This window comes from Rhinichthys klamathensis, unplaced genomic scaffold, assembly GCF_029890125.1.
Source record: "Rhinichthys klamathensis goyatoka isolate OS25496 unplaced genomic scaffold, OSU_Roscu_1.1 h1tg000046l_1, whole genome shotgun sequence".
Lineage (NCBI taxonomy): Eukaryota > Metazoa > Chordata > Actinopteri > Cypriniformes > Leuciscidae > Rhinichthys > Rhinichthys klamathensis.
Genome location: NW_026606593.1, coordinates 968,146 through 977,895, shown reverse-complemented (window position 1 = coordinate 977,895; position 9,750 = coordinate 968,146). Strand labels below are relative to the sequence as shown.

Sequence of the window (9,750 nt, the reverse complement as noted above, 5' to 3'; positions counted from 1 at the left end):
GCAGCAACTGTGTGACGCTATCATGTCAAAATCTAAAATCTAACCAAAATCTATGCCACTAAAGATTAGGGCAGTTCTGACGGCAAAATGGGGTCCAACCCGGCACTAGCAAGGTGTACCTAATAAAGTGGCCGGTGAGTGTATTTTAATGCTTTTTGCATTTTCTTTCAAAACCTTTGTGATGGAACTAAAATGAGGTGGAAAGCAAAACAACATTTCAATGCTTTTGTTGGTATTTAACCATCTACCTATGCCAAAACACTAGCCAATGAGAACTTTTCTCTGTAAGCCCTGCCTACACACCTTATTTATTTTTATGCTCAATACTTGGGCCCAAATCCAGTTTCACAGTGCATATCCTGCCTATACAGGTAAAGACAAAAACAAAAGACAAACACTGTGTCAAGGGACATTTCAACATTATATGTATTTAAATCAAACACATTTAAATATATTATAGATTAAGTACACATATATGTCAGAAAACATATTAGTGGTACATAGTACCAAAAGTCGTTTGTCTGTTTCTCGTCCACATCTCAATGAGGTCCAAAGCAATAACTTCATGTCCAAGTACGCAATTCAAAAACAGTCATCATTGAGATTTGCTTAGACAGAGTTTTGACATATCATACAAAAAAAAAAAAAAGACAATCACCATAAAAAGAGCTAACATTAATATATGGCGGTAAACCAGGAATCCACATTTATATAGAACGGGGATAAACATTGCAGTTCAGTTTGCGTATCTCTACAGTCTAGAATCAGGTTTTAGATGGAGTTCTGCACTGCAGTCAGGGAACATTCTCCTGTTCCCATTCCAGTTTCAAATGTAACATCAGTCACTTCAGCTCCATGAGAGCGGGACAGAACAGTCTCAGACACTGATTGACTTACATCCACTATGGCATACCATAAAACTGTACATAGCCACCTTGGGTATTTCTGCATTTTTGTTTTTCTCTTTATTTGTACTAAAAAAGGACCTAAGCACTTAACAGCCACTCTTTAAAAAGGTGAATGAAAAAGAAAGATAAAAGAGAAGTGTGAGATAAGAACTAAGATGAGGAAGGAAAAATCGTAGTAAACTAGTCACCGCCACTTCGTAGACCAGTTCCTGTTCAGATTCCCGTGTGCTTAATGTTGGTCGACATGGTAAAAGCTAAGCGCAACAGCGACTCAGGTGGTTTTTGAAATTCCACAGCTTGCGTCAGTGTTCATTCAGTCTTGTTCTGTTCGCCCGCTGTGCGACAGCTCTCACTTGTTGGTTGACTGGTTTATTTACGTCTGTACTTTAACTCATTTCGCACCTCTTCAAATAATAAACACAAATCCTTCTGAGTGCTAGAAATGATGGGGTGGGGTCATACAGAAATCTTATTTTGGCTATTAGTGTGCATATCTAAACACTCAGGCTCTCACACACAAACACATGCAGGAAGTCACGGAATGCCTCTTTCGGGTCCTCACTGATATGTTAACGCAGTTCAGCTCTGTGTTGGTCTTCAGGTTGTTTGGACGTCAGGAGGGATGATACGAGCTGCTTCCACACTGAACCAGAGGCTCATAGCTGATGAAAACAGAACAGATCAGATTCTGCACACCTTCTGAAGATATTCAGACAGAAACTTAGAATCACAAGAATATAGAATCAAACCAAAGTAGTATGCCTGCAATTCTAAAAGAAGCCTAAATTGGCTATGAATACACAACAACCATGCAAAGGCAAAGTTCCCCATGTAATGAAAATTCTGGCATCTTTTTCACACCCCCACTTTGTTCCAAACATGCATGAATTTCTTCTATGGAACCTAAACAGAGTTGTTTGGCAAAATGACGAACAAAAAAAATGGTCAACGGTTGACGGAGGGCGTTTCTGAAGCTTGGTGCTGACGTGACCGTCATAGTGACAACAGCCAATCACATTACTTTTCCGGTGTTGCATGAACACAATTGGCTAACGTCTGCGCAAGGTATTTGGCAATTTAATTGGCTGACACCTGCGTTGGCGCTTGAAAAGTTGAGCTTCAACTTCTGCCGCGAGCAACGCCAGTGACGCGGCGCGACGGAACCCCCAATTGGCTTTATGCACAGCTGCACTACTTCCTGAACTTCAGCCAGCTCCTTTGTTTCCTGTCTGCCATTATTGGACAAACTGATTAATCCAGGTGTGCCTGGCCTCAGTAACAATAATCAGGCACACCTGGATTAATCAGTTTGTCCAATAATGGCAGACAGGAAACAAAGGAGCTGGCTGAAGTTCAGGAAGTAGTGAAGCTGTGCATAAAGCCTATATTCAGTTCAGCAATGCATGACATAACCCACCCAAAGTAGATGAAAAGCTTTAACACTAACGCCCTGTGTGAATGCACCATTATGCAGTGACAACCGACTGGATGTACATTATCCCATTTAACACGACCCTACTTAAGTAAATAACTAGACATAACATATTGATTTGAGTTCAAATTCTATTAGCTCATTAAACGCAAAGCTTCCGCAAAGAAAAACAGTTCCTAGCAAGCAGCTTTGATTCTAGACCAACAAACAAGATAAGCCCAGGACATACCAAGCCAACGTCGAAGATCTAGTGGCCTCTGTCAAAAAACCTGCGCTTAAACACATCGAAAGGACTAAAGGCAACTGTCAACTAGCATGTGCGTTCTGAACCTACGTGTAGTAAGTAAATAATATGTCTATATCAGCAGGTATCAATAGTCCATTTTCGTCATTCAAAAAGGTAAACTGAAACTAGCCCTTGCTTACTATTTTGAATATCAATCATGCTGACAACTTTCTTCATTCCAGTCGGCTCATGTCTTTATGAAAATATTCATGCATTTGAATGCTCAGTGCACTGACTCATTCGCTAATGCCGATTTCACACTGCACGATTTTCAAAGTAGTCGGGTCACTGTTCTTTTCACACTGCACGACTATCTGGGGTAACATTCAGTTGCTGCTGTGTGCACTGCACGGTGGATCGGCGACAGGAGGTTTCAAACTGCATGACTTTACAAAAGAAAGAATCGCCGATAATTTCTGTCTGGTCCGCAAACTACGTTTCACAACCAAACACACGCGAGAAGTGATTAGAAAACAACACAAGATCACGTGTGCGTGTGATCGGAGTTCTCGAGCGAGACTGAAATTGTTATTAAAAATGATTGCCTTCAAGAAGCTTGCGATCCAAATTGTCAGTCCGCTGATTTTAAGCGAAAAGGAGAAAGAAAAAACAGATCATGCAGGAGGAAATGGTTGGGGAGACGAGGGGAGCCAGGACTGTGTGTTCTGTAAAGAGAGTTGGGGGTAAATAAATAATTCTGTTGCTGCTGGTCAAGCAAATGTTTGTGCTTTGTTTCTGTTTGATATAATTGTAAATATATCTATTAAAATACTGATATTCTGGTCTATAACTCCTCCCCGAACATCCCGCCGTCCTGTTTCTTGCCCTCTCATTGGCTGCAGGTCATCGCCGTTATAGTTTTCAGTCAGAACACAATCACACAGCAGGATTTTGAATCGCCGATAGGTCCAGATATTTAGCATGCCAAATATCTCACAGGCATCTGCGACTCATCAGCGATTCTCTCAGATCGCGTCTTTGACAATTCACACTGTGTGATTGTCACTCACGTGAACGAGCACCGATTTGCCTATGATTTCGGGCATTTGTTGGCGATCTCACAAAACCTGTCAGCATACGAAAATCTGGCTTAAAATTAGTGGTGCACAATATATCGGCTGCCGATTTAATGTTGGCCGATATGGTCAATTTTTTACACATCGGTGTCGTTCCGATGTCAAAATAGGGTCGATGTGAACAGGCCGATAATCATTCCTGTTTATTTGACGTGTGTGTAGATGTGAGTGTGGGGGCGGGGATGTTTGTTTTTGCACGAGCGCAAGTCCTGTCAGTTTAAACATCAAGCGCAAGAAGACTGGAACTTGCGCGCTGTTTTCTTTTAGCCTTACTTGTCCCGCCAAAGCCTTATTTGACCGGTGAGTGATGTAGATGACTGACTGCTGCGCTTGTTTAACTGAGAGAACGAGCAGAGAGAGTGTGAAATCTCCGGTCGGTCACTCTCATTGTCTTCAAACTGTCTTGCTCTCTCTCCCTCCCTCGCGCATATTTATGAATTAAGTTGACTGAATATCTTTGAGAATACACGATGGTAAAAGGTCGGAAGACCGAAGTTTTTTTTTTTCTGAACTACCACTGGTTGTGAATTGTGCTAAAATAAAGTTGCCTTATCTTCTCTGAAAAGCTTTCCACACATTCAGATGACATAAACCACACTTTCAATAAACAAAAAATAATAATCTATCTAGTGATGAAATGTTTTCTGTGTTGAGACAAATCTTGTGCGATGTCCTAAACTGCCTGGATAATCACACAACGTGTGCCGTGGTCCCAGTCCCGGCGCCATGGGCGGGCATTGGGGGGCCTGGCCCGCCCTGTGAGTCACTAGTGCCCGCCCTGAGCGAGTCTCTCCCTTCACCAACTCCACTTCAAGTCCCACCAGTCCTTGCTTGTTTGCACAATATCTTTTTTATCAATAGGCTACTGTTATCAAAAGTTATCCTTTTGAATATACATAACTCCTGAATAAAAAAAAAAAAGTGTTTGGTCTGATTTTTTTCTAATTGTAAACGGATTGATTGGTTTGTCGATAGAGAGCGCGGAAATGCATGTGATAGCGGTGTTATTAAGCGAGTCTTTTATTCAAACGTTTCGTTCAAACGCCATAGAGAAATGCACATTTCATACGGATTACATGAGCAGGGAGCAGTCTGTAGTCTGTTTTCTTTCGTTTTGAACTGTTCTGTTTAAAAGTAGACATGTCTGTGAGGCAGGCTACCTTATACGCCTACACTGAGTTTCGGTTCAATTGCGACGAGCTCCAGTTCACGCGCTGGCGCCTCCGGTTCGTCATTATCGTCTGCTATATTTACTTCTTATTTATTAAATCCATCCAGGCAATTGGTTGATGAAATATTGATTAAAATTAAGATACAATTAATACAAAACGAAATTCACTTTAAAGAAAGGTTTTGCTTTCTGTTTGATGTCTCTGTGAAAGTTTTAAAGCATCTTTTAGTGCCAGAGCGCTCACGTCCGTAACATTGTTTTTTCCTCATAAATGCAAACACGAAAAATAAAATGAAATGAATATTTTATGCTCTGTGGAGACTACTGTTAGCCTACTCATAATTTGTATTCTGAATACGTAATACGTTGTATTACTTTGAATGAGTGTTTATGCTTTCGAGGTTTTTAAATAAGCTTGATATGTGTTTGGGAAGATGTTTATGTTTTGTTGACATGTCGAGTTTTTTCGGTATTATATTTAGTTTTTTTGGCTAAACAGCACAAGACTTTAATTAAGTAGGCTAACGTTAGCCATTCTGTTTGTGCTGCGTGATTTAAAGAAAAGTGCGCTCTTGCTCACACGATCAGCATGGTGATCTTGTGTTTTCTCCTAAATAAAAGCTCAAAGGTTTATTTCTTACAAGTGAAGAAATTAGGACAAAAGTAGTGTAATTTTCCTATTCTATAGCTTAATATAAAATACGATGTAATGTAGACTGAGACTATAATTAACAAGATGTTTGAGCCCTCTTTAGGTACAAGTCAATGCTTTTTCTTTGTTCAATGTGCACAGTTCATGGGTCGAAGCCGGTTGAAGCTCTTAATTTTGAGCTCTCAATGTGCACCAGATTGATGCATTTAAACTTAAAATGTACACAATTTTCTTGCGGGGGAGAATGCCCCCGAACCCCCCTAGGGACAGAGGTCCACACAACATGCATGCCCAATTTTTTTTCAATAATAATAATTCACAGCACCCCACTGATTACCTGAAAACACCTCTCAAACCTACTTAAAAAACTAAATAAAAACTTGCGGAGGCAGTGTGTAAACGTACCTTTAGCGTCAGTAGCCTATTATATAATTATTATGCTCTATCGATCATTGCATAGTATCATAATCGATTCTGTTATGATGCTATGAGGTTGTTTTCATTTGTGCCTCCCTGAAAAAAATGAATGCCCGTCCGTGAATTTGTGTCTGGCGCCGGGTCTGCGTGGTCCGTAAATGACTCCTTTGAACCGATTCACTTTAATGAATGGTTAAAAACAACTGATCTGTCCAACACTGAACTCAAGAGACATAAATCGGAAACACTTTACAATAAGGTTCCATTTATTAAAGTCTAGTTAACTACATTAGTTAACATTCTATTAATATTAGTTTCTATGCGGATTTACTCCATGACAAAACCACCCCAGTTATTCTAGAATGATTCATTCTTTCCAAATAGAGCTATTCAAGTCATCTGGTGAAATTGTTTTTATATCGTAAAATATATCGATATCGGTAAATATCGGTATCGGCCACAATTTTCACATCGGTGGATCACTACCTAAAATCGTTCAGTGTGAACTCGGCATAAGCTGAACAGCCAATCCGACGGCCCGACGCCGATTCAACATGCTGAATCGGCCCAACAAACCCGACGGAGTCCGGATACAGCCAGCGGTTCGCAACACACCGGAAAAACTAAGCTAACCGACGCTCAAAAATGGCCCAACGGCTGACCGTCAGCTTGGTGTGTCCCGGCCTTAAAGAATAAATTTAGTAAATTCATACCACTTACTACTTAGCTTTTCATCAAATAAATTATGTGGACATTAAAAATTGATTTGAGAAGAAACCGTTTTAAAATATTACCTGTTTATTATCATCCTGGCAAGAAGATAAAAATACTCCAGTACTTTTAATACTGAAATCCAATTTCATTTTCAAGGAAATTGCTAGCTATAAAAAAACTCAAGACGGCAGGAGCTGCTTTTGTATTAAACAAGCAAGAGCGAGTCTGCTGTGTGATATGGGAGAAGCGCCGGCTTCAGATACTTGGACGAGCCGACTATTATAACAGCACTGTTATTGATTATGGTTGCGACTGACCTATCAGAATCAAGCATTCCCCAGAGCCGTGCAATATGTCATTTGGCATCGCTGATGTCAAATTTTCTGTGACATTTCTCGACTCACTATATTGTCTTTTTTTTTTTTTTAAGATTGACAGCACCTGTCTCAACCCAAAGTCATTGTATGATAAATTATGCACCAAAATAAAAACATCTAAACCGAAGACGAATATTCAGTTTCGAAAGTAGTTTTGGAGGACCAAAATCATTGACCAAAAGTGAAGTTTAAATAACACTTCTCTGATAATGCATTTTGACTGTTGCAATGTCACACAACACAGATCAGCAACATGAATACATGTCAGAAGTGTGGATGCACTTCACGATTACCAAACATGTATATAAGTAAAATAAAAATATATTGAGAGGTAAATTGTCGCTGAAGGTTGTCGGGTTTTTATATATATATATATATATATATATATATATATATATATATATATATATATATATATATATATATATTATATATGTACCGTATGTATGTATATTTTGGTGCATCACTATGCAAATGAGGAGCATAAAGATTGAGGAATTTTCCAAAGAATAAAGTAAGTCTGGGTTTGGAACGACGTGAATTAAATGACAGAATTTTCATTTTTGGGTCAACTATCCCATAAGTTCAAGCATAAATGCAAAGATAAAATAATATGATGTACTTTTGTTGACTTTACTTCAGGGCTTTCATGGTGTCCCTGCTGCATGACATCATTTACGATCATCTTTGCAATCTTCCATGCCATCTCTTCTTGTGCCTGAAACCAAAAACAAAGTCAGTGTATCATGAAGCATAACAAGCTTAAATCAATTCCCACTGATTAAAAAGATGGCGCATGTAATAGGAATGCAATAAGCAGGTGCACACCTCATCTGAGTTTCCTTGCACCCATTTCTTCATTGCTTGAGAAAACATTGAACCTGTCAGAAAGGAAATAGTGAGAGTGAGTGAGTGAGCTGGACAGAGCTGTATCCTGCTTTCCACCGCTCTTCACCATAATCACCGGCTACTTATAGCCATGGCAACACTCTCATGCACTTCAGCATGTCATAACTAAGAGCCAACTCACAACACACACAACATGTGCAAGTGTGTTTAAAGCTGCTGTCCGTAACTTTTTTAAGTTAAAAATAATCCAAAATAATTATATTAAAAAAAAACATTCTGCCAGTGGTCAAAACTATCTGCTTGCCATAGCTAGATTCAAAACGGTTAGCTTGTAATAATGATTTTAATTCCAGTGGTACTGGTGGGTTTCCGCGGGAAATTCGAGCATGTCTTTGCGTCATTACGTCACACCCGTACACATAAAGAAGGAGTTTCGGCTAGCCGGCTATACTGCGCGTGACGAGATGTTTAGATGTATAGGCTTTTCTCGCAGCACTTTACATGATTAAACTTATGGCATCCAGAAAGATCCAGACAACAATCATCAGTGTCAACTGGAGATTCAGCAGTTATAAAACCCAAAAGACTTCGTACTTCGGATTTAAGGTGGCTAGAGAAAGAGAAAGAAATCGTCTCATGTGAACACAAGGATTTAAACATCGGCGGGGCTTTTGAAAAGTGCGTGAACTCCGTGTTTTGAAGGGGTTCAAAACGGAAGAAGAGACGGCTTTTTTCTGCTGAACAAGTAGGTTAAGACATTTCAATAGTTCAATCGTGTAACAGTACGTTTTCTTAATTCACACAGTTATGGAGTTTCCTTTGTTGTGCCTTTCTCGTTTTGCTATTATGGAGAATATGAATTCTGAACTACACAGGTAACCATAAAACACATTAAATTTAACATTAGTCACGCAATACTGATGTTGTTAACATGAACAATTTGAGAACAAAGTAGGCTATAATTTGCACGGTTGCTGTAAATCGCGTTGATTAAATCTAACGAAGCTTATCATGTCGAATGCTTTTTCCCCCTTAGTTGGTCAGAACAAAAATGGATTTTACTTACTTGTTCAGAAGACATTTTCTTATGAAAATTCTTTCGTTGGTCAAACTTTCAAAAAGTGAATCTGTGATTTTGAATGACAGTATCCACACAGCGCGGTGACTGACAGCACCACTCGCCTCAAAACACTGTGTTCATCCGCGCTGTTTCATGCCGATTTACAACCCACGTAAAGATGATAATTCCGTGAATCACTGCAGTTACAGATTTCGAACAGAGAGATGGCGACAAAGAGGAAAAGCTACGGACTGCAGCTTTAAGTGAGAGAGAGGAGAAAAATCAAATGTGTGTGTCCTACCCTTGGACTTCTTCACATCTGGTTCTGGCTCGGCTTCTCTGATGAACTGGCCCAGCTCATTCACCTTTCCAAAGGTCATTCTTCTGAGATGAAAGCGAGACACAATGAATCTGGATCTGAATGTTTTGTGTATAATACCAGGCCTCAACAATAAGGATCTTTTTCTGCAAGCCCAATCGGACCACGAAAAAATTGTACATTTTATTTTTAGCTAACATTTTTTAGCCAGGAAAAAGTACATATTTTTTATCAAGTGCTTATTTTTTCCATCTACGTCAGCCTGAAATCATGATTATATGCAAGCATTTTATTTTTGTTATTACAAATAAGAACAAAGAAGCAAATAATACAAACAATAGGAATAAACAATAGAACAAAGAAACTAATTAAATAAACTACAATGTACAGTAGGTTACAGTACATGTAAGAAATAGTGCAGAAATTGAATAATAAAATGTTAAAATAAAACACTGCATAGTCTTCTCTATATAAATTAAAAATAAATTG

General features: G+C 39.1%; 1 protein-coding gene across 3 annotated transcripts in view; it reads right to left on the bottom strand.

Annotated features, from left to right (window-relative positions):
- Positions 1-408: 408 nt before the first annotated feature.
- akap10 (A kinase (PRKA) anchor protein 10) overlaps positions 409-9,750 on the bottom strand; it is a 34,711-nt gene continuing 25,369 nt past the window's right edge. Inside the window, exons 12-15 of one of the 3 annotated variants that reach the window (XM_056247323.1) lie at positions 9,244-9,326; positions 7,862-7,914; positions 7,671-7,751; positions 409-1,570 (exon numbers count right to left, since the gene is read on the bottom strand). In XM_056247323.1, coding sequence (XP_056103298.1) covers positions 1,565-1,570; positions 7,671-7,751; positions 7,862-7,914; positions 9,244-9,326 — 223 coding nt within the window. In that variant the 3' untranslated portion in view covers positions 409-1,564. Of the gene's footprint in view, positions 1,571-7,655; positions 7,752-7,861; positions 7,915-9,243; positions 9,327-9,750 lie in introns of all 3 variants that reach the window. The other 2 variants (XM_056247321.1, XM_056247322.1) reach the window with 2 other exon arrangements.